The sequence below is a fragment of the Lynx canadensis genome, chromosome D1 (genome assembly GCF_007474595.2).
Source record: "Lynx canadensis isolate LIC74 chromosome D1, mLynCan4.pri.v2, whole genome shotgun sequence".
Lineage (NCBI taxonomy): Eukaryota > Metazoa > Chordata > Mammalia > Carnivora > Felidae > Lynx > Lynx canadensis.
In genome coordinates this window covers 105,765,812-105,789,873 of record NC_044312.2, presented here as the reverse complement: position 1 = coordinate 105,789,873, position 24,062 = coordinate 105,765,812, and the positions used below count along the sequence as shown (strand labels likewise).

The 24,062-nt window shown below is 58.1% G+C and overlaps 2 protein-coding genes across 8 annotated transcripts in view; one reads left to right on the top strand and one right to left on the bottom strand.

Annotated features, from left to right (window-relative positions):
• SYT7 (synaptotagmin 7) overlaps positions 1–12,076 on the top strand; it is a 62,284-nt gene extending 50,208 nt beyond the window's left edge. For all 6 annotated transcript variants that reach the window (XM_030332812.1, XM_030332809.1, XM_030332811.1 and 3 more), the window contains 5 exons: positions 1,451–1,721; positions 5,116–5,285; positions 5,722–5,836; positions 6,368–6,567; positions 8,954–12,076. In XM_030332812.1, coding sequence (XP_030188672.1) covers positions 1,451–1,721; positions 5,116–5,285; positions 5,722–5,836; positions 6,368–6,567; positions 8,954–9,058 — 861 coding nt within the window. In that variant the 3' untranslated portion in view covers positions 9,059–12,076. The remainder of the gene's footprint in view (positions 1–1,450; positions 1,722–5,115; positions 5,286–5,721; positions 5,837–6,367; positions 6,568–8,953) is intronic.
• A 3,417-nt stretch (positions 12,077–15,493) lies between these two features.
• On the bottom strand, positions 15,494–17,214 carry LRRC10B (leucine rich repeat containing 10B). Of its 2 annotated transcripts, none has more exons than XM_030332527.1 (2): positions 15,896–17,214; positions 15,494–15,648 (listed from the first exon to the last, which is right to left on the bottom strand). In XM_030332527.1, exon 1 carries the CDS (start codon positions 17,212–17,214, stop codon positions 16,336–16,338), a length of 879 nt encoding a protein of 292 aa, XP_030188387.1. In that variant the 3' UTR covers positions 15,494–15,648; positions 15,896–16,335. The 2 variants fall into 2 exon arrangements, with proteins under 2 accessions (XP_030188387.1, XP_030188389.1); XM_030332529.1 differs by having other exon boundaries at positions 16,175–17,214.
• Between the last annotated feature and the right edge of the window lie 6,848 nt (positions 17,215–24,062).

Below are 24,062 nucleotides of genomic sequence, written 5' to 3'. Positions count from 1 at the left end.
TTTCAACTCCCTGTTGACTCAGGGGTGACTTGAGGCACGCTGATCACCTCTCTGCGCTCCAAACCGAGCTGGTAATGGTAGTGCCTGCCTCACTCAGAGGTCGTAGGGAGTAAATGAGTACAGGGCAGGGAGCACAGGGCGAGTTACTGTTCTTCGTGTGATTCAAATCTTCTCACCTGGGGCGGGTGAGTCCTCACGGGCTTGAAGGGGGAGGGGAGGTTCTCGAAATTGCCCTGGGACGTGAGGCTGCCTTGGTGGAAAGAGTGGGCTTTGAGGTCAGAGAGGGTCCATACTGCTGTGCAATCTTGGCCGTGTGACTTAACCTCTCTGAGCCGGTCTCCTCAGCTAGAGAGTGGTGATAAGTGCCTCGCCCGACTGTTGGCAGGATTCAGTAAGAAGGTGATGTAAGAGTCTTCTGCCATGGTAGGTACACACTATATATATTCTTATTATCTGTATTATTTGGTATCTCAGAGCCTGGAGGAAGGACAGGGCACACGGAAGACTTCTGCAGGGGAAGTGGGGAGAGAAAATGGGCCAGCAGTTTTGGCCTAAAATGTGGTACCATGGGCACCGACTCTGGCTCTCCTCCAGTCACCGGAAGAGCTTTCAGAGAGAGGGATGCCTGGGCCCCTTGGACCCCTGGGTCTGGAGTGAGACCTGGGGAGCTGGGAAACCTCCCCATGTATTCCCAGTGAGCAGCCACAGCCGAGAAGACTTGGCTGGGAGACCCTCCCCCAAATTACTTCCTAGGTTTTCAACATCAGCGTGGGAAGGGGACACCCACGCCACCCTCCACGTGTATGTCTGTTGCGGGCCCCACCCCCAGAGTGGGACCGAATGCAGGTGGAGCCCTTCCTTCCAGTGGCCCTCAGCCCCCGGGGTGCGGTACAGACAGCTGAGGAGCTTTTAAAACAATTCTGCCGCCCGGGCCCTCGCCAGCCCCATCAAATCGGGCTCTCTGGGGACGGGGCCTGGGAACCTGTATTTTTAGCATCTCTACATGAATTTATGCCTTACACAGATTAGATGTGGCTCCTGACAACTCGCCTCTCTCATTGTGTAAATCACGTCACTCTCAGAACCCCAGGGAGTCACCTTCCAAAGAAATAGCTTGGCCAACTCTTTTGAGATGGGAGCGGTCTCCCTGATCTGTTCTGTGGGCCCCGCAGAGCTGTGGAAGGGCAGAAGGCAGGAAGGGGACGCTCGGGGGACCCAGGGCTTCCAGGGGAGGCCAGGGGGTGGGGTGCGCACTGCTCTGGGGTTCCGGGGGACGGGGGCTGTCCCGGCTCTGCCCCCCCCCCGCTGCGGGACCGGAGCGTCCTGGCCCAGATGTGAACGTGAGGTAGATCACCACCAGCCCCACGTTGTGCCCAGAGGGAGAGCCAGCTCTCGGCGGCGGGGAAACGGGGAGACTTCCTAACCCCGCCGGCCCCTCCCCCACCCCCAGCTGTCCCCAGGCTCCGAGGAGGACGAGGCCCACGAGGGCTGCAGCCGGGAGAACCTGGGCCGGATCCAGTTCAGTGTCGGCTACAACTTCCAGGAGTCCACACTCACTGTGAAGATCATGAAGGCCCAGGAGCTGCCAGCCAAGGACTTCAGCGGCACCAGCGACCCCTTTGTCAAGATCTACCTGCTGCCGGACAAGAAGCACAAGCTGGAGACCAAGGTGAAGCGGAAGAACCTGAACCCCCACTGGAATGAGACCTTCCTCTTTGAAGGTGAGGCTGGGGCCGCACCCCACCCCCACCCAGAGTCCCCTCTTCCCCTCCACCACGGCCCTGCTCAGCTGCACGGGTACAGACGGGGGCACCCACGCGCGCATCCACACCTGCTTGCACCCGCCCACGCAGGCACGTGTTTGAGCCCAGGGAACCCGCCGCCTTTCGCGTCTAGCTGGGATCAGGTTACAGGGCCCGTGGGAGCCGCACCACGGCCAGAGGCCCGGAACCGAACTAGACCACCTCCTGGGCCTGGCCCGGAACCGAACTAGACCACCTCCTGGGCTTTCAGCTCAGACACAGGGCTCATCCTGAGTGAGGAGGGCAGGCAGGCAGGGAGGCGTCCACAGGACCCAGCGGCGGAGCACCGGGAGCAGTCATAGGTTAGCGGTTGAGAGCACGGGCTGTGCCCCCCCCCCCCCCCCCCCCGCTGTTTGTTCCAAACCCGGCCCGCCACTTCCTAGCCGTGTGACCGGGGGCACGTTCCTGAACGTCTCTGTGTCGTGGTTTCTTCGTCTCTAAGACAAAGCTAATCCCAGTGAGGGTTGGAGACAAATCAGTGAATTGCGAAGGCAGGCACGATATCCAGAGAACCCATGAGCGCAGTTTGTTAAATACACTCTGTCCGCTCCCCTTCTCCGAGCCCTTCCCCTGTACTTCCTCCCGCTCCCACCGCATCCAGATACACAGGAACAACAGCTCTGAGCCATGCCCCTGGCTCCTAGAGAGCACGGAGACAAATGTCTCTCCTGCAGACTCTCTCTGAAGGCCGTCTTTATCTCTCATCTCTGAGGATGCGAGGTAACCAGGAAGCTGGGTGCGAGATCAGGGAGTGATTTCCGTCCCAGCCCTTTTTTGGTGCCTGGACTCCACTTAGAGAAGCCATTGCCCTTTCCTGACACGGCTCAACCAGTGAGAATAGATCCCTACAACTCCAACTGCCAGGTGCCTTGGCGCTCTGGAATTTTCAGTGTGTGCCCCGAGGAATCTTCCCTGCCTGGTGTCCCAGCCATTTGACGCCCCACCCGTTCCGCAAGGTGGCAGCCAGCTCGCCTCAGATAAATCGTTGAGGGTGAGCTAGTGGGTGCTTGTGTGTTTCTGGACCCTTCTCCTCCCCAGTGCGGTGTGGGGGCCGGGGAGAGGCTCCACTCTGCAGGTGCGTGTAGCCAGCTGACGGGGCGAGGTTTATGAGCATATCTTCGACCCACTGGTCTCTTCTGCAACATTTATCTAGACTCAGCGATGGGCTGGGCGCTGTTCTCGGCGCTGGGGGGTGCAGAAAAGGGCAAGGCACCATTGGCCCTCAAGGCGTTCCTGATCTAATGGAAGACACAGACGTGTAGATAATGAAGGCATACGCTGCAGGGCAGATGCTGTAGGAACCCACTGAGAGCTCCCCTTGGTAGTGTTGGAAGACATTCCCCAGAGTGGGGGCCATTCAGGATGGGTTTTGATGGACGAATAGGAGTTTGCCCAATAAGAGTCTTCCTCCTCTGCTGTTGAAGAGACTGACTCTGGTGCGGCGACCTCCTGGAGCCGCCACCGTTTCTAGAACACTTGTCCTCATGCGTTTCACCTGGATAGATGCCAAAGGTCCCCTGGGCAGGTCCCTGGCGGGGGGAAGTACGTAGGGGGGACTCCCAGATGAGCAAGACAGAGCCCCCTTCGGTCTGAGGAGGAAGCCCTGAAGAAATTCAGAGGCTGGGGATTTGGGGAACATAGGATTTCCCCTTCCAGCACACCGCTCCTCTCAGAGGCATTTCTGCTTCTAGCGTCTGGCCGAACATGCCAGAATCCTCCAGAGCTCGCTCTTTCCCTTCATCTTCTCCACCAGTCGGGCTGAGGTGTTAAGTGTCCTCTCTCCTTCCTGCTCACACCCTAGTTCAGGCCTTCACCACCTCAGGCCTCCAGGCTGACCTAGACCCCCTGCGCCTCCCAGGCCGGCCCCTCCTCTGACCAAGCCTCCCCGGTCCAATGACTCCGGCTTCAGCCCTTCCCCAAGGCCTCTTACCATCCCTTTCCATCCCACTCAGGCTCCCTCCCCTGGCTCTCCCTCTGGTCTTATCTCCCCCTGCACCCCGGCACACTCCGGCAGCTCGGTCAGGCCATTTCGCTGGCATTCATTCATTCTTCCAATTATTGATCCACTTAAACAAATACTTATCGAGTGCCTACTACGTGCCAGAAACAGCGTTAGATGCTGGGATCCAGTGGTTGAGGGCAGCGATGCCTTCCTGGAAATCCTCGCCCACTGGGAGTCAGACTCAAGGAAACAGATACATCTCTGTGACAGCCCCGGGGTGTGTGACGTGAAAAGAAATTGCTAGAACGTAGAGCAGGGGATCCGACCCCGTCTGGGATGTCAGGAAGGAAAGCGGTGACCTGTTCAGGAAGAGGAAAGGCCAGGGTGGGTCATGGAGGCGCCACCAGGCAGGAGAAGCCGGGTGCTGAAAAGCTGGGAAGGAGGCTGGTGCGGTGAGAGCCCATCGCTGGCCAAGAGTGCTCACAAGAGGGGCAGAGAGAGGTCAGCGGGCCAGGCTGTACAGAAGGACTTGAAGCCAAGGCAGGGCACGCAGCTTTTACTCTAAGTGCCCTGGGAGCCACTGAAAGGCTTTAAGCGAGAGAGTGTCATGATGTGATTTCTATTTTTAAGGGATCGCTCTGCTGTGTTGACAATGGACGGCAGGAGAAGGCGTGCAAGCGGGGAGGGCGGTTTGGAAACTCTCGCGGCTCTCTAGGCAAAATGTGCCAGTGGCTGGGATGAGGGAGGAGAAGGGGACAGCCGCAGGATCTGTTGAGGAACAGTGAAGGACAGGCCGATGCCCTGGAAGGAAGCAGGGGGGAAGTGCGAGTCCTAGGACAAGCATCCACTCCTGTCTCTGTGTCTTTGCCGCTTCCTCCACCTCGAGTCCTCCTGGGGCTTGGCTTCTGGTGGCCGTGGCCACCTCCGACAGGGCCACCTGCCCAGGCTTGTCTCGGGATGATCGGCAGTGGCAGGGCTTCCCAGAGAGAAAGGGGCCGCTGCCCGGCCACCAAGACAGCCATGTGACAAACGAGTGGGTCAGTGGTCCCCGTTCTGCTCTCTATCAGCTGGGAGACTTGGGGCAAGTAATTTAAGCCATCCGCGGCTCAGTCTCCTCTTCTGTGAAACGTACGAGATGCCATCCACCTTGGAGAACTGTCAAGAGAGACAGATGTGGCGGGGACAGTTCTTGCTAATGCTGCGGGAAGGTCTGAATTCGGCTGCTGCCTGCTGTGCCTCAGTGGGGCGGCAGCGGGACCGCACGGGGCCGGCCCTCTTCCTCCCGGGGCCTCCCTGCCCTGGAGCACCACCCTGCCCAGGCCCTGTGTGGCCCCTCTGTCTCACTCTTCACGCAGGCTGTCTGTCCCCCAGGTTTTCCCTACGAGAAGGTGGTGCAGAGGGTCCTCTACCTCCAGGTCCTGGACTACGACCGCTTTAGCCGCAATGACCCCATTGGAGAGGTGTCCATCCCTCTCAACAAGGTGGACCTGACCCAGATGCAGACCTTCTGGAAGGATCTGAAGCCATGCAGCGATGGGAGTGTAAGGCCCCACTTGTGGGTCCCTGGCTTGGGGGCCTGGCAGGTCAGGGCTGGCAGATCTGGTCCTGGTCCCCTGGCATGTCAGGAGGGCGGTGGGGGAGGTGCAGCCAGTGCGCAGGGCAGCGGTCTCAGAGCTGGTGCACCGCGCTGGGGGGAATTGCCTGAGCTGTGACAAAGAACCTGGACTCTGCTCAGGGAGTGGGGGCTCACGGGGGGGGGGGGGGCGGCGCCCAGAACTGCCAGATGAGGGGACACCAGGTGTGACAGAGGTGACAGATGGGGGTGGGTAAGCACCCCAGCCGGCCAGAGTTCTCTAACTGTCCCCTCTCCCTTAGCCCCCAAGCCCTCCTGTTCTCCCTCCCAGAGGAGCTGAGGCAAGGCTGGGGGACAACCCTCTCCAAAGCCCAGGCTCACCCCCCCCACCTTATCCCTCCCAGGGGAGCCGAGGGGAGCTGCTCTTGTCTCTCTGCTACAACCCCTCTGCCAACTCCATCATCGTGAACATCATCAAAGCCCGGAACCTCAAAGCCATGGACATCGGGGGCACATCAGGTGCTGGGGCCTCTCATCATAGAGGGTGGATGGACTGGGGAGTTGTGGGGACGTGAGGGTCATGCTGGATGTGGAAAGCAGGGTCTGAGCTGTGGCACTCACCCCTGACCGTCCTACCCCACCTCTGGTCTCAACTCCTCTACCCTAGAGCCCTAGGTGGCCCCCTCTGGAACACCCCTGGGGTCAGCATCATCTTGGACTCTCCCCTTACCAGAATCAGAGAGAAGGGGAGCACTGTGGTGGGAGACCTGGGCTCCAGCCTCAGCTCGGACACTACTGTGGGGCTCGGCCTCTGTGGGGTTGCGTTTCCTCCTTTGTGTTCACAATAGGGCCCTGGGTGACGGCTGAGGTCCCTTCCAGTTCACCCATCCGCTGGTCCCCAGATCCCTCTCCTTGTTGCTTAGGGCTTTCCTCACCTTCTGTGGAAAGCTTACAGCCCCTCCTGCCCCAGTTTCCACACTTGGAGAAGGAGGGGGACCCTGGGGGGCCCCCCACACTGCCCATCTGACCTTTCTCCTACCCATCTGCCAGACCCCTACGTGAAGGTGTGGCTGATGTACAAGGACAAGCGGGTAGAGAAGAAGAAGACAGTGACGATGAAGAGGAACCTGAACCCCATCTTCAATGAGTCTTTTGCCTTTGATATCCCCACTGAGAAACTGAGGGAGACAACCATCATCATCACTGTCATGGACAAGGACAAGCTTAGCCGCAATGACGTTATTGGCAAGGTAGGGGCCTCGTGGGAGGGGTAACACACCTGTCCTCACAAGAAGGAGCAGGGGTAGTAGGTGAGCTCAGGGCTGAGCAGCAGGAGAGAGAAGGGCCAGTCTCTTCCCCTCTCTGGGCCTCCATTTCATCTGAAAATGAGAGGCTAGGACAAAATCTCCCTTAAGGGTCCTACTGTGGGTTCATCAGCTCAGGACAGACCGCTGGGAGGGCAGGGAAAGGAGGAAGTGGGAGAAAGAAGCACCCTGGATCCCCAAAAGAGGATTTGCTGGACAGGAGCCTCGGGCAAGGTAAGGACCTCCGAGCAATGTCACCCAGGTCCCATCTTCAGAGGGCAAGCTATGCGGGCCAATGTCAAGAGCTGCAGCGAGACTTCAAATACCTGGCTTCAGTTGCCACCTCATCTGCCACTAAAAGCTGTGTGACCTTGGGCGAGTCACTTGTCTCTCTTTACCTGCGGTGTCCTCATTTTTTAAAAAAAGTTTATTGATTTATTTGGAGAGAGACAAAGACAGTGCAAGTGGGGGAGGAGCAGACGGGGGGGGGGGGAGAGGACTCCGGGCTGCTAGAGCAGTGCCCGATGTGGGGCTCGAACTCAAAAAAAACATGAGATCATGACCTGAGCTAAAACCAAGAGTCAGACGCTCAACAGGACTGAGCCACCCAGGCGCCCGAAGTGTCCTCATTTGTAAAATGGAGCTAATAGTACCAACCCTATAGCACTTCACCCAATGGTGTGAGAATTGCCTGAGATATGTGGGTATCCTCCTTGTAGAAAGTGATCTCTTCTCATCATCTACTAACCAAAAAATCCATGCCAGGCCTTCGGTTTTTCCAGGATGTGATTCTGTGACACAAACCCTTCTGTTTCTCTACTTTGAAATGTCTGTCCCTGTGTTCATTTATGGTTTTAGTGTTGAGAGGTTGGGCTTGGGAATCAGACCTCCTGGGCCCAGCCCCCCCTCTCGACAGCCATGACCTTTCTGCGCCCCATCTCCTCCTCTCACGATGAGAGTAAGACAGTCCTAACCTCACAGGCGAAACCCCTAGTACAGTGCTTAGAAGGTATGTGTTAGCTGCCATTATAATAAAAGTTATTTTTGAAACATTCCTACTAAGGGCATGTTTGTGCATCTGGGCGCGGAGCTTTGACCAGGAGCAGTGCAGGAAGCCAGTGATCAGGGCAGGCCAGGTGAAGGACAGAAGCCCGTGAGGAGAGACTATGGATCACCTGGTCTTACCCCTGGCGCGACCCAGGGGTAAATGGGGGTAAATGGGAAAGGATGGCCTGGGCCCCCGCAGGGAAGGGGGCCAAGGTGGAGGCAAGCCTCAGACAGATGGGGTTGAAGAACTTAGCTCCTGGGGCTAAGGGAAGCAGGGGGCCTCCAAGAGGATACCTGAGCCCTGCCCCCCACCTAGTATGGCCCAGGGAGCATGACTGGCCGGCCTGTGGTCACAGGTGGGACAGTTTCTCAGGGTGGCGTCACCCATACCCCAGCAGGACCGTGTGTTCCGAGCAGGCCTGAGGCCTGCTAAGCCCCCTCCTTGACCAGCTGGGGCCAAGGGCCACATGGCCACATCTACTTCTAAGCTTTTCTGAAGCTTAGCCTTTTCGAGTTGGGTGTCCTTTAGATACCAATTATAGCTGCTTTAGAAACCATCCTATCTTCTGTTGACCGAACCAAGGTGAAGGAGGATTGGTTCTCACTTTGGCCTGGGTAGCTCAGGGAGCCCTATGCTTCTAACCGGCCACCAGTCACAAGGCCGCCCCTAACGCAGAAGGCTGCAGGATTGGGCTGATAGTGCAGAGCCAGAAGGACCTAGATTTAAATTCCTCCGCACCACTTACAAATCCCGTGACTGTGGGTGAGTTTCTTAACTCTCCACGCCTTTGTTTCTCCATCTGTAAAATGGGGATCCTATACCTGCCGCACCGGTAAGGATAGGATGATCTGTGTGTAGAAAGCCCCGAACCCGGGGCTCAGTGTGCAGTAAGTGGTGAGGAGGTAGGAGGACTCGTAAGGCAGGAGAGATCGACAGCAGCCAACAGGTAGGGCAGGGAAGGGCGTGGGAACAGACCGTCTCCACCCCCACCTTCGACCCCCATCCCCCCACTGCAAAGCAGGTCAGGAGTCTTAACTGGGAAGGGCCAGGCATGCCCAGGCTCCCGGAGGGAAGTGCCACTAGGAAAGTAGGTCATTGCTGGCGGGGAGGAGGCCGGAGGGAGCCTCTGAGGGGAGGTTGTCTCTGTGGGCGGAGGTCCCTTGGTCCCCAAGATCATGATCGCGGGGTGTCATTGAGGAGATGGAGTGTCAGCCCCGGTGGGGGCAGGGGCCGATGCCTCCTCCGAGAGTGTCACTGAGACCGTGCTCTTCCCTTTCTCCCCAGATCTACCTGTCCTGGAAGAGCGGGCCCGGGGAGGTGAAGCACTGGAAAGACATGATTGCCCGTCCCCGGCAGCCGGTGGCCCAGTGGCACCAGCTGAAGGCCTAAGTGGGGCCAAGGGAGGCCCGGGGGGCCAAGGGCCCGGGTCCCCATCATGCCCTCACCACTTTATGCACAATGCCCGGCCTGGCCCCCCGCCATAGGTGAGGGGAGGACCCCGAGGGCTTGGCCATGGAGGGGTCCCAGGAGTCAGTTGGGCCCCGTTTCTAGGAAGTACCAGCCTCATCCTCCACTTGTCCAGCTCTGGGGGAGGGGCTCTGGGAGCCATTTTCCTGCTTTGCCCCTTTCCTTCCTGACTTGCTGATACTAAAGAAGTGAGGGAGAGTGCGAAGGCCAGACAGGCAGACGGGCAGATCCCTCCAGAGGCCCGCCAGGTGGGCACGGTCCCCCGTTTTCTTTAAGGCAGTGCCTGGAGTGGAGAGAAGCTGCCTCCTCCCCAGCTCCCGATGCGGGCCCAGGAGAGGGGAGGCCGGGGCGTTTGGCCCCGGCCTGGCCGGGAAAGGCCCGTTCCCCGGGCAGTTTCAGGTGCCGACTGGGCCCTGAATGCCAAGGATAGTATATAGCCCGCTCCGGGGTCCTGGAGCCGCAGCCTGTGTCCTTGCGTCGTGTCCACTGTGTGTGTGTGTGTGTGTGTGTGTGTGTGTACAGGGGTGGGGGCACTCTTGCCCTGTCCCCGCCCCTGGGGCCGGCAGTGCAGAGAGGGCAGGGTTTCATAAAGTGAGGCAGGGCAGGAGGCTGAGAGAGGTCTACGCACAGAGCCAGGGGGTGGGCTAGGAGAGGCAGGTGAAGGGGGGACTGGGAAAAGGTGGGGGGGGGGGGGAGGGGCAGACAGTGGAGCCGGGCTGAGAACGTGGCTGCCTCCTGCCGCCTCCACCCCGAGCCCCTCTCTGCTCAGTGTTCTCCAGCAGCTCCCTGCCTAGCGATTTCATCTCTTGCACATCATTTCACACCTTTTAGGCACCTACTGTATGCATCACATTCCACCAGGACTCACCTCCCTTCCTTCTCAGGGCCCAAGCCCCCCCCCCACTAGCTCTCTTCTCCAGCACCATCATGCAGACACCCTCAGCCTTCCGGGATCTCATATCCCAGCCAAGCTGGCAATATTCTCCATGCTTCCCAGTTTCCTTCTCCTTCCCTATCTCTACCCCGGTGCCCCCCCCACCCCCGCCACGCTGTTGGAACCTCTGCATCCTCCCCCTCCCCCGTGTTCACAGACCCTCCCTTCCATTCGCAGTCAGGAGTCTCTGGCCCCACCTTCTTTCCCCAGCAGCCGCTTCTGCCCCTCAGGTCAGGCAGGAAACCAGGAAAAGTCCGGGATGCTGCAGGTTCTGAGGCTGCCCCACACAAGCTGTGGTTTCTCTGCCTCAGCGGCTGCAGAGACTAAAACTGGCTTCCCCTTGGAGACAGCAGATTCCGAGATGATCCCTGCCTAAGCCTGCTCATCCCCACGAGGGTCCTGATACTGATACAAGGCAGCTGGTGACTGTCTCAAGTCCAGGGGTCCGCGAGCCTGGGCCTGACATTTCTAACACACGCCACCAGGTGGCGCCCGGACACCACATCTGTGGCTGCTATCTGGGACCACAGTTCTACACCCCCTCTCCCCTGCCCCCCCCTCCCCTGAGCTGGGCCTGACCCCAGGGGAGACTCTGGATAAGGTTAGGGTCCCCACCTGCGGAGCACGGCAAAAGCATGGGAATTGGGGAACCATTTTCCTTCAGTAGGCTTCCCCTTGAGCTGCCCACATGTATTACACTGAATCTCACACCCTGGCCCCATTCCCCTCCCACTAGGATCTGGAGGAATATCACACAGAGTAAGTGAATCATTTTGTAGATTGAGGAGTACTTATGTGAAGCAAATAATCACCCACATTTCTTGTAAATCCCAATTTTCCTGTGTTGTAGCTTTGCTTAGAATGAGGGCCGGCCCCAACTGCAGGGTCCTTTTTGGGCGGGCTGGGGACCAGCCCCCCCGCTGGGAGGGCAGCAACTCCGAGGGCTGTGTGGACGTGATCCGAGGGTGCTGTGGAAAGCCTTGAGAGGCGAGGGGTCTGTCATCCTCCACCCCTCCCTCAGATCCCGTGCCCCTCCACCTCTCGGTGCCAGCCCCCGCCCCATGTCCCCTGGCCTGTTGGAGCCTTCAGGGATTGAACCAACCTGCAATGAGTGGGCGGGGCAACTGCATCCCTTTTTTCCCCAGCCCCACCCATGGAGCTATTAACCAATCACATGCAGAGAGCATCTTTGGGCGGAGTCTGTTCCCAATCTGACCCACCTGGGTTTCCCCTACCCCCAAGACACGCAGCCCAGAGGCAGGGGAGGGGTGGCAAGTGGTGGGCCCAGGGGCCGGTGGGCTGGCACAGGAGGAGGCGGGTGGTATGGGGTGAGGACGGGGTGGGCTAGGCCTATAGGAGAACAGGGAATGGGGGAACTTGAGGATGGGTGGAGGGCACTGGAGCCCTGCCACCATCCCAGGACCTTGGGCAGATCACCCACACTCCCGGGGCCTCAGTTTCCCCATCTGTAAAACGATGGTCATAATACTTCACCTACCTCATAGGGGAGGTTGTGAGGCCGCCGTCACCTGACCTGGGGGTTGAGGCAGGAGGACTGTGAAGGTGCTACCCGGGAGCAAAGTATTATTACTGTAGCCTGAGAGCGAGGCCCCCCTGCCCCTCCCCCTGCAGAGTCTCCAGGGATAGCCGAGGCTGGCCTGGGCCCATCTATCTCTTCTCCACTGTGTCCCAGGTCCCTTCATGAGCGTCATCTGCCGTCTTTGTGGGCACCCTAGATTTGGTTGTTATCTTGTTCAGGTGTCCTTTCTTGTGACCATCTCCCTACGTAACTGCTGTACAAATTCCACCTGCCACAGGACCCCGCACCTGCCCACTGGCGCCAGACGCCGGGGAAGGGACAAGGAAAACAGCCACAATAAAAGCCAAGGGGGGGGGCCAGAGCCCCCAGCCCGGCTGGGACCCCAGGGGTGGGGTTGGTGGCCGCTGTTTGTATTGTGTTTGAGTCCTTGAGTGCAAGTGTTTTATTTAAAAAAAAAAAAAAAAAAGACAAAACCCACTATCACAAAAAAAAAAAAATTGCAGTGAAGAGAAAATGAAGAAAACCTGAAGAAAAAAAAGGAAAAAAGAACCATACAAAAAATTTTCCACCACACGCACCCTCTAAGCCAGCAAGATTTCCTCTTTACAAAATCATATTTTTGTGGGAATGGGCCCTGCTTTTTGTGGCGGGGCCCGTTCTGATTAATAAAGGATCGTGACAAAGTAGGGCCTCGGCTCTTTCCTCCGTGGGTCCCAGCCCTACCTCACCTCCCAGGGGAAGAGGCAGCGGGGTGAGGGGGATGGGGAGCCTGGGACTGAGTCTCCCCTTGTCACCTTCGGGATTTGGCTTCACTGGTGATGAGGTCCTCCCTGAGCTTCCAGCTCGTCCTCGGATCTAGAATCTGAACCCACCAGCTGCCCAGCAAGCAGGAGAGCAGCCATATTTCCCAGTCAGGCCTGAAGCAAGGCTTGTCGGGAGTAGAGTCTCCCTGAGGTCCTCTAGAGCACCCGGCCTCCCTCAGTCCCCAGGGGACCATCACCACCCTCCAAGGCAGGTCCCTCCACCTTCCCTACTGTCCCCTGATGCCGGCTGGGCCATTGTGGTTTCAGACCAGTGTCTCCTTCCCAGTCCTCACTGGGACAAGGAAAGGGATCCAGGTCTGTGTTGGCTCGATCTTTGTCTTCTCCCCATCCTTTTCTGGTTTAATCCTTTAGGATTAGAAAAGTCTCTCCCACTCAAAAGAGGCCATGGCCAGTCCCGGTCTGAGGACACTGGGCCCCAGTGTCTTCTTTCTCCTGTCACTGTGGTCCCAGGCAAGTTATTTCCTTCCCCAAGGCCAGGGTCTTTAGTTCGCGAAAAAAGCAATAACCATCCCCACCCCTTCCCTCTCCTCCCCACACACAGCCTGGGGGAAGCTGAGGCCTGGCAGCTCTCATGGTACTTTAGAAGGAAGGTGCTACATGTGTCGCAGACACAAAAGGGGCAAGTGCACCTGTTACATGTGTCCACCTGCTGGCCGTCGCGCCCCTGCTCCCCAGCACCTGGGGTGGGCAGCTAGCTGCTTCCTTTCGTGGCACTGAGTACCCCCACCTGAAGCTGCCCACCTTCTCCCCTTCCGCCCCGTCGATTTCTTACAACCTGGCTTAAGTGTCCCATTAAAAGGTGGGTTTTTTTTTTTTTTCCTTTTGGCTTCTGATCTCTGTCCCAGAGATTAGAGGGAGCCCTAGGGTCAGGTAAGTAGCTTCAAGAGCACCCCTTGCCAGAACTTCTGTTCAGGATCTCTCTGGAACAATGGCTCTGGAAAGCTGGGCCGGGAAGCAGGGACAGCTCAGCCTGGCAGACGGGACAGCCCCTCGCCCTGGGATCAGGGGCTCCTCCTGGACTTTTTGCCTTCTCCTGCCTTCACTCTGTTGGCTCTCTCTTCATCCATGCCTTCACCAAGAAATTTGCCCCTCCCTCCCTGGGCCTGGGACCACTGTCCTCTGGTGTTCTCTTCCTCATGCAAGTCCCTCCTGGATGCTACTGCTTTCTGGAAGGCCATCCTGGGCCACGTCCTGCTCTCCTCTCCCTCCCCCACCAAAGACAACGGAAGGACAACGCTTGAACATGCTGTATGCCCCAGCCTGTGGCTCCCCTGACCATCTGTGTCCCTTGAAGATGCCCCGGTCCCTGTGTCTGTGTCCTGCGTGTGTGTGTGTGTGTATGTGTGTGTGTTGTGTTTTGTTTAGATTGTAAGCCCCCCCACCCCGGGCAGAGATCCCTGTCTGAATACATGTTCTGTGTGGTGCACCCAGGTGTGCTAATAAATGTCCATCCTCAGAACAAGAGTGCCGGGTGTCTTAAGGAAACTTTGGGACAGGTGGCTGAACAAGCCAATGTGGTGGCATTGGAAGCAGGGAGGGGCTCCTGGGCAGGGTTCCCTGTTCCCAAACACCATGTTCTGCTTTCCTGAGCCCCTGAGGATGGGTGGGAAGCAGGGCATGACTGTAGCAAAGTTAAGAAAAGGGTTCACGTGCACACACACCCCACCCTTTGCTGCTCTGCCGACGAGGTCTGGCCGTGGGGAGGCTCTGGGAGAGAGCAAGAGCACGTCCCACCCATTCCACACCGAGACCTTGACCATCAGCCGAGGACAGAGGGGATCTCCCGTGGCGTGGATTGAGCCCTGGGGTAGGAGGCCTGAAACTCACGGATGAACAAGTCCCTTCCCTGGCTGGGCCTGTTCCTAGCCCTGCCACTGCCTCTGCTCCTTTGTCGTTACTGTCCCCACTGCCTGCCTTCTTGCTCTTATCCCCGTCTCCCTGATACACAGACAGCTCCTGCACAGCTTCCCTGCCATGCTCCCCCAAGGCCCACCCGCCGCTGACCGCCTCGGACCAGTGGGGCACTGTAGACATGGCCCACCCCCACCCCCAGCCTTTCAAGGCCCTTCTCTTTCACCCCAAGCCTCCTCCTAACCCGGGCCCAGTCCAGTGACCAACAGAGCTGCTGGGCCGGACCTGACCTTTGGGCCTTGTATGACATCAGCCCCGTTGCCATGGTGATGGTGACCTGGCTTCTCATGGGAGATGAGCCTCTAGGCTTGAGGTTTTAGGATTTTTTTTTCTCTAAATCTTCTTTTTCCCCCTGAACAATGAGGGGAGAAAGAAATACCGTGACTGAGTCAAAAAAAAAAAAAAAGATACAGAGGGGGAGACTGAGAAAAAGGAAAATGGAGCGAGGGAGAGAGAAGAATAGAACCACGGCGGGGCGGGGGCGGGGGTTAGTACCAGCGGGAGATGAAAGGTCAGCCCAGCTTGAGGGAGATTCAAATTATATTGAGAGTCAGGAACCTAAGAATGAAGCTGGAGAGGGCAGAGAACGGTGCCTGGCAGGCAGAGTAAGTTAGAGCGAGACAAGAGACCAGCCTTAAGCAGCCAGAGCTATTTGTAACCGAGGACAAGCACTTGTTCCCCAGACAGGACACAACTGTTGGCCAGAGCCAATCTGACGCAGAGCTGGGGCACATGGACAAGAGGGCAGTGCCGGAGGGAGCCCAGGTTCCCCACAGCGATGGGACCCGGTGCTCCCTCCCAGGGCTTATAAATAAACAGGCATGTGGGAAACGCACATTCTTTCTCCAAGAAATATAATTTATGTTTACAGCCAGTTTTTTTTTCTTCCTAAAGAAAACACTACCACATGGGGCCACTGCCCCTGACAGTGTCCCTGAGTGTCCCTGACCCTGGCCCCCTCCTCCCATTATTGCTTGGATGGGAAAGATCCGGCCCTGGGAATTGCAGAGCGATACCCCACTCCTCGCCCCGAGGCTGTCCCTGGTGACGGAGCGGAGGCACACAGTGCCTGTCCCTTGCCCCACACCGTGCCAGCTACCCTGTCTGTGCCCATTTAAGGGAATGGAGAGTACAGGCAGTCGGAGAGGTTCTGGAGCAGCCTCCCAGGGCAGACGACCTCTCTCTTCCGCGCAGGAGGCCCTAGAGGCACAGTGGCTTCTTTTCAAACTTGACAGCTGGAAGGCTCAGGCTGTGGGGAAAGGAGAGAGAGCTCTCTTCTCCCAGCAAGATTCCGGGCCCATGCCTAGAGAACAGAACAGAATCAAAGGTGGGGGTGGAGACCCTGCCCTCTAAGCGCCCCCCTTCCCCCATGCAAATTTAAGAGGGCTTGGGAGGGAGGGATGTGCAGAAGACGCCCGGCGGAGGGGTAAGGGCAGCTCCGGTGTTAGGGCCCCCATCCCAGCTTCCAGGACTTCTGTCCTGGGCCCCCGCCCCAATCCCAAGCCCCCGCCCGTGGCCCAGGCCCTTCTCCCAGGGCAGTTATGTCTCACACGGGCGTGTGGTCCACCCCAGAGGTGGCGGCTCCTGCACCAGAAAGGGTAGGGTCTAGGAGATCCAAACTCCAGGAGGAGGGGGGTTGGAGCGGCAGCCTGGGCATCCAGACTCAGCCAGCAGCGAGCGGTGACCCTGGTTCCAGGAGGAAGCCAGCATCTCTACTGTGCGGTCAGTGACTCTGCTGTCAGAGACCCGACAGAGCCATAGGGAACTTGACTGAGTCGGGACTTCGTCCGAGGACTGCCCAGAGATCAGCCAGGCGGCAGTCTCCTTACCAAACGGGAATACTTGAAGATGGCCCCCAGGCCTGCCCGTCCCCTACAGATTGCCCAAAGCGGTCCCTCCGCTGCCCCAAGGTAGGGGACCACCGTTCCCACAGTCCTTCCCGGAGCCCCTCCTCCCAGAACGGCCGAAGTCCATCACCCAGAGCACAGGCTCAGGTGCCCAGTCCTGGGGCGGCTTCCAGGGCGGGGAGGCTGCCCCCGGGGGGCCCCAGAGCCCGGGAGCTCCCGCCCCCTATGAGTAGGTCTTCTTCCTCCTCATCCTCAAAAGCCCGAGCTGGGCGCCGGGGCGGCGGCCGGGGCGTGGGCTCGTCACGCTCGGCCATGCGCTCGACCGCGCCCTCGCCCACGAGGAAGACGGTGTCGGCGACGCGCGGGGGCCCAGTGACCGGGTTGTGGTCGTAGGAGAAGACGCGCAGGGCGCGCAGCGGGTGCAGGTCGGGGAAGCCGCCCAGGCGGTTGCGGTCCAGGTCGAGGATGTGCAGGCGGCCCATGCGCAGCAGCGCGGGCGGGAACTCCTCGAAGCGGTTGCCGTAGAGCCAGAGGCCGCGCAGGCCCGTCATGCGCGGCAGCTCGGCGGGCAGCGCGCGCAGCCGGTTGTCGCCCATCTGCAGCGACTGCAGCGCCACCAGGCGCAGCAGCGGCCGCGGGAAGCGCCGCAGGAAGTTGCCCTCGATCCAGAGGCAGCGCAGGCTCTGCAGCTGCGCGAAGTCGGCGGGCAGCGCCAGCAGCCGGTTGCCGCCCAGGTAGAGGCGCGTGAGGCGCGGCAGGCGACACAGGCCGTCGGGCAAGCGCTCGAGTTTGTTGAAGTCGAGCGCCAGGATGCGCAGCTCGCGCAGCTCCTCGATCTCCTCGGGCAGCTCGCGCAGCCCCGTGCCGCTCACGTACAGCTTCTGCAGGCGGCTCAGCGCGCACACGGCGCCGGGCAGCCGCCGCAGCCGCCTCCCGCTCAGCTCCAGCTGCTGCTCGCCGCTGCGCAGCTGCTCCTCGGCGTCCGACGGCAGCTCGTCCGGCGTGGACTCGGCGATGCCCATGGTCACGGGCCCCGGCCGGGGCCGCCGCCGCCGCCTCCCGGCATCGCCCCCGCCCCGGCCGCTCCCGGGCCTCCCCGACGGGGCCGAGGCCGCGCGGGCTCCGGGGGGGCCCCCCGCCCCGGCCTGCCTCTGCGCCGGGAGGGGGGGCCGGGCCGGGCCGGGAGGAGGCGCCCGCTCGGGGCCCCCGCCGCCGCGCGCCGCGCCCCGCCGCCCGCCCTCGGGCCTCCCCCGCTCCCTCCGCCGGAGGCCGACTGGCTCGCGTTCGCGCTTCCTCGCGGCTCCGCGACCCGTCGCCCTGGCAACCCCCGACGCGTGTGCGGCTGCCAATGAGGCGGCGAGGGGGCGGGGCCGGGCGGGGCCAAGGTGCCGCCTAAGTGGGGTCCGGGCGCCCGGGCCCGCCCCCCGCGCCGGCCCTGGAGACCCGCCCGGAATCCGGCGCACGCCCAGGGAACCCGAGGTCCGCGCAGCGAAAGCCTGGCGCTGTGCTAACACAGACCCGACGTCCGACGCTGTCTACACCTTCGGCCCGGCGAGCCTTTGGGCGTGCGGTGGTGTGGAACCCAGAGCGGCAAGTAAGAAGGAACCGAGGACCTAGGAAACCCGGCCCGCGACCAGGACTCTGGCCAAGTGGCTCTCGGGGAGGGACTGAGGGGCCCGGTCATGCCGGCTTGCTCCCATTCTCCCCGCTGGGGTCACTTTAGGATAGTAACTCGCAACAGTGTCACTTTCTGGCCCTTTTCGGGGTGGGTCACAGCTGAGGATTTGTGGGGACTTGGCTCCGCCCCCGTTCCCCGCCCTCGTTGCCCAACAGGTTCCTTGTTCGCGTACTCGTGTACTCTCACTCCAGTCTCCTGCCGCATCCCTCCAGCTGTGTTCAAGGTCTGTGCGTGGCTGCGGTGGGCAGAGGACTGGGACACGTGAGCCCCTCCGAGCGCCACCAAGGATGACCACTCCTTCTGTAACTCTCTTGCGCATGCTCCCACCAACAGCGGTGCGCCCCTGCCTTCTTCCCTCCGGTTCAGATCCTGGCAGAAACACCGGCTCCCATTTACTGCGAGCCTGCCATGTGCCCTGCGCTGTACTGAGGGCATTGTACCGAATCCTTGCAACACGTCTGAGGTGGTAGGTACCCTCAATACCCCAGTTGCAAAGGAGAGAAACTGAGGCTCTGAGAATTTGACTTGAGCTGGGGGACTTGCCCAAGGTCACCCCGCTCCTGAGCGGCTGGGATTTGTGCTCTTAATCATGTATCACACCAATAAATAGAAAAGAATGACGGAGCGCCTGAGTGGCTCAGTCGGTTGAGTGTCCGACTTCCGCTCAGGTCATGATTTCACGGTCTGTGAGTTCGAACCCTGCCTTGGGCTCTGTGCTCACAGCTTTGAGCCTGGAGCCTGCATCAGATTCTGTGCCTCCCTTTCTCTCTGCCCCTCCCCTGCTCACGCTCCGTCTCTCTCTCACAAATAAATAAACATGAAAAAAAAAAATAGAAACAATGATGATCCCCACCTCTGGCAATGAGTTTTCTCACAAGGGAGCCTCTAACTCTTCCCTTGAACCTGGCTGGTGGGACTATGTAAGTGACTATGTCCAGACAGCAACCTCTCCTTCGACCCACCGGGGTTCCCATCCCCACTGCAAGCAGTGGGGGAGGCCAGCCCAGGGCCAGAGAGCAGTGGCCAATGCAAGGCAAGGATAAGAACCACTTGTAAGCTTCCCCGGTGGCAGACAAGTGCACAGGTGCCTGGCACATAATAAGTATTCAATGAAAACTTTTAACTTTTTAAAAACGTTTATTTATTTTTGAGAGAGAGCGAGAGAGGGAGACAGAGAATCCCAAGCAGGCTCCGTACTTTCAGCACAGAGCCCGACACAGGGCTTGAACTCACGAACCGTGAGATCATGACCTGAGCCGAAATCAAGCATCAGACGCTTAACCGACTGAGCCACCCAGTTGCCCCGAACTTTTTAACATTTTTTTTTTTAGTGGAGACAAAATTTACAGAGAGTGAAATGCGTCGATGGTGAGTGTCCAGTCTGATGAGTTCTGACAAATGTAAACACCCATGTAATATTCCCATCACTCCGAGTTCCCCTGTGCCTCTCTCAGTCAATCCCCCCCACCCAGAGGCCACCATGAGTCCGACCTTTATCACCAACTCTCTCTCTTGTCCTTTGGGAGATCTCTGTGGAAGAGGTGACACCTCAGAGGCTAGAAAGCTGAGGAAAAAGAACCCAGCCAAGATGCAGGGGAAGAGGCTGAGCACCTCCCCCCTCCCCCGCCCCCCAAGCAGTCCCCCCCCCCCAACCCGGGAACATTCGATGTGGAGGAGGAAGCCCAGCCAGCCCCCACCCCTCCGCACATGGCTCAGAGCTGGCACTCCAGCACCAGGCAGCCCTCGTGGGCTCTGCCGGCATGGGCAGGAGTCACAGGAGCTCCCGCACCCCAGCCCCAGCCTGGCAGAGCTTCCTAGGTTCAAGGGCACAGGGCACCAGCCCTCTTTTTGCTCTGAGTCTTTTTCTTGCTCTGAGTAGATCATGTACCTTCGCCTCCCACCGGGCCCTTCTCAGTGGGTAAAGGTAAAATGTGCTGGCGTTCCAGGCCCACGCAGGCTGGCAGCGGGGCAATCATGTTGATGAATCACGCTGGCACTGCAGGCGCCCAGTCCTTGTCGAGAGCGTCACTAATGAATTAGCTTCACCCCCAGCACGGGGCCTCTCAGCCTGTCCCTGCTCCCCAGGAAGGCAGGAAACTGAGACCTGGGAAGGGGGAGCAGGGAGGGCGGGAGAGAGGGCTCAGACCCTGGCTGTCCCCTCTGCACGCGTGCACGCGCGCACACGCACACACACACACACACGGCCTCTCTATGCCTAATCACAAGCTATAACTGCCCTGCCCACCTCCAAATCTGTGGGGTTGTTTTAAATAAATTTTTGAAACGCAGAAAAAGTACAAAGCTCTCTGTGATAAACACGCCTGTGCCCAGTATCCAGCACTGACAATTGTTCACATTTTGTCACACTTGCTATACATCTATTTTCTTTCATATAAAGAGAAGAAAAGCAGTATATGTAACCCAGAAGTCTCCCTCCCGTGTTCCCACCCACGGGCACCCCTTCCCCACCAGGCTGACCCTGCCAAGGCCCCTTCTTTGGGGCCAGAACCCCTGTGGCTGCTGAGACTAGAATAAGATCACGGAGTGTAGGTATCGTGGGTTCTTAGAAAGCAAGGATTTGAGCCTATTGAATCCAAACCATGAAACAGTGGAGCAGGGACGGTGCTTAGCTCTGTTAAATGTCTGCAGGAAGTTAGTGATCCTTACCCTAGAAAAATGTGTGGAGGCAGGAACTCACCATTGATGTGCACAATTCCCACGGGCTCATGGTCTCCTGGGCTCTGGTCCAACTCCGTCATTTGGAGAAAAAGGAAATTGACGACGTCCTTCATGCCAGGCTCACTCCTCTGGTCTGCACCCCTCCCCAACTTGAGTCCTTGCCTCCACTCAGGTATTCATTCAACAAACATGAAGCCCCTATGTGTATGTCTAGGCACTGGGGATGACTGTGAATGTGAACATTATAGACAAAAACCCCTGACTTTGGGGGCACCTGGGTGGCTCAGTCAGTTAACATGTCCAACTTCGACTCAAGTCATGATCTCACAGTTGGTGGGATCGAGCCCTGCATCGGGCTGTGAGCTGACAGACCCTCGGTCTCCCTCCCCTGCTCGCTCCCTCTCTCTCTGAAAAATAAACATTTTTTTAAAAATTAGAAAAAACAAAAACAAAAACCAACACAACCCTGACGTCGTAGAACTTATATCCCTGTAAGTGGAGATAGTCAACAAGCTGCATTCACGGTGTGGCAGGCCGTGGTCAGGCCGTGGAGGAGATAAAGCCAGAAAGAGACAGAAGGAGGACCGAGGGCCCCATTTTAAATAGAGTGGCCAGGGAGACTTCATTGACCGGATGGTCTTGGAGAAAAGATGGGAAGGAGAGGAAGTAGACCAGGCAGACAGATGTCAAGGGGAAATGCATGCTGGGCAGAGGGCGTGGCTGTGCCAAGACCCTGGGGCAGGAGTGCGCTGGGGCATTCTGGAGCAGCAGGGAGCCCGGGGAGGGGGAGCAAGGGGGACCGTGGTTACAGATGAGTCCAGAGACAGCTAGTGAGGAGGGGGCGGACCTCACTGGGTCCGTGGCCTTTGTGAAGGCTTTGACTCTGGATGGGAGGTCACTGGGGGGTTTCTCTGAGCAGAGAAGTGGCTCAATCTGACATATTTTAACAGGATCCCTTTGGCTGCAGCTGCAAGGAAGGTGTGGGGAGGGGGGAGGGAAGGAGTTTGTGCAACTGATGCACCTCTCCCCTGGGTTCTCTTCCACAAGAGAATGGTGGTTATCACTTACTGGCACCTGTAGCCTATCTCATTGATCTTTCACTGCAATTTTTGCCAGGCAAGCACCCCTTCTTTGACTGCTGAGGAAATGCATCCAGCGAAGTAACTTGATCAAGGTTCTGCAGCCGGGAAGGGGCAAAGCCAGTCCATCCTATTGCAAAGTCTGGGCGTCTCCTGCTGTGTCTCATGGTCTCCCTCGGTTGGGGGAAATTAGAGAAACCCCCCAGCGTTGCCCAAATGACTGCTCCCATCCTCCAAACAGCAAAACGGCTGCCGGGACTGCCCTACTTGGAGACTTTGATCCATGGCCCCAGGGTTCCGTGTGTTTGAGCAGCTAGGGGCACCCTGGAAGCCACGGGGCAAACCTAGGAACCGCAACCAAGTTCAAGAGGGCAGAGCAAAGAAGTCCTCAAGTGCAGGGGTGGTGATCTGGGCTCAGGCTTTGCCTATTAGCGAATTCCAGGTAGTCTCTGACCCATTATTAGACCAGAGCCCTTCACTGGGTAGCCAAACACATGAGGCTAACTCAGCCTGCTCCCCAGACCTTCTAGAAACTAGAGGCTAGACATGATCTGAGGATCACATTCCCCTGGAACTTGAGCTCTGACAGTGAGCTGCCTGGTCTGTTGAAAGGTGAGAGTTCTCTCCTTTCCCTTCCAGGGACACCAGAGCTGGAGCAAAAGAGGCCAAGAGAGTGAAGGCCACACCTCCATGCCGTGGACGGGAACCTGACCATCCTAAGGGGTTCTGGGCATGACAGCTTCTTCTCCAGGAAGAGGCCACAGTGGTCATGGCTGGCAGCTGCCCTTGCATTAATACATTCCTATGGGGCGCCTGGATGACTCAGTCGGTTAAGCTTCCAACTTCGGCTCAAGTCATGATCTCACAGTTTGTGAGTTCGAGCCCCGCATCAGGCCCTGTGCTAACAAGTGCAGAGCCTGCTAGGGATTCTCTCTCTCTCTCTCTCTCTCTCTCTGCCTCTCCACCCCCTCAAAAAAATAAATAAACAAACATTAAAAAAATGCATTTCTGGATCCGTGATCAAGGGCAAGCTGGGTCTTCTGCTCTAAGATATAGATGCCAGTCTCGACCATGACCACCAAATACTTGCCCGGCCTGGCCCCCTTCCCTGTGGCAGAGGCTGCTGAGGGTCACGACTTCTGTTTTCCTCCTCTTCTCGCTGAGCGGCTAGCCCGCTACTTCTCCCAGGCTGATGGGGTGGGGCCCTGGATGGAGCACCGGGCCCATGGAAATGGGCAGAAGTGATACACGCCACATCCAGACACAACCCTCTATTCTTTGGGTTTCTGCAGTATTAAGGGTGGAAAGACCCGGATCCCCAACCCGCCACTTGGAGACGAGTGACCCATGTTAAACTGTGAAGCAAATGAGAAATACGTTTTCTTTAAGTTTATTTACTTAGAGAGAGAAAGAGACGGGGCATGCACACGAGTAGAGGAGGGGGAGGGAGAGAGGGAGACAGAGCATCCCAAGCAGGCTCAGCGCTGTCAGCACCGAGTCCAACATGGGGCTCGAACCCACGAACCGTGAGATCATGACCTGAGCCGCAATCCGGAGTCAGACGCTTAGCCAACTGAGCCAGCCGGGCGCCCTGAGAAACGCATTTTTAATATGTGTAGCCATTTGGACTTGGGGGCTGTTTGTTACAGAATCAGCCCGAACTGACTTGCATACTCCCTCTCAGTGTCCCACGCACGCCGGCTTCTTTCTACCCCAGGATCTTTACACATGCTGGTTTCTCTTCTTCCTTCTCTACTTGGCTCACGTTCCTCATCTTTAAGGTTTCAGCTCCAACTTTCCTTGCTCGGAGAGTACTTCCAGGACCCTCCAGAGCCCGTCAAACTTCCATCCTGTAGATTCTTGAGCTCCTACGTGTCTCCTTCAAAGTACTTGTCCCGATTGTAATTAAATAATCAGCTGCATGTTACTTGATTGGAAAGTGTTTCCCCTGTTACCAGATACAAACTCTGTGAGGACAGGGACCCTATCCACTGATACGCCACACACTCAGCCCGGTGCCTGCGGCATTGTGCCTGCACGGCCAGCACGTGTGAGGCCCTCTCTTCTGCCTGAGCCACTCACCACCTCTGAACCTCGACGTTCACATCTGGAGGAGGAAGCCCAGGGCTAGGGCGAGGTGAGCAAGGCACAAAATTTAAGGGGGTGCCAAAAAAACCCCCTCAGTAATCAACATAAATAATAGTTCAATGCGATGGTTCTTGATCTGAAATTAATGCAGAAAATCTACGATGAACAAAACCTTACAGTTTCAAATGAAGATAGGATCAGTATCAGTGCTGTGATGAACCCCATTGGAGCCTTTGGCAAGAGGAGAAATCCGTAGGTCTTGTCCTGCCTTAAAGTGTTGGTATTTTGTTCACTGTGATTTTTTTTTGCATTCACTTTTATTTTTTCAGCAATTGCACGACACTAT

What these genes read in the sequence shown, in the direction of transcription:
- LRRC10B (XM_030332527.1), bottom strand. Translation starts at nt 17,214, where the DNA reads ATGGGCATCGCCGAGTCCACGCCGGACGAGCTGCCGTCGGACGCCGAG.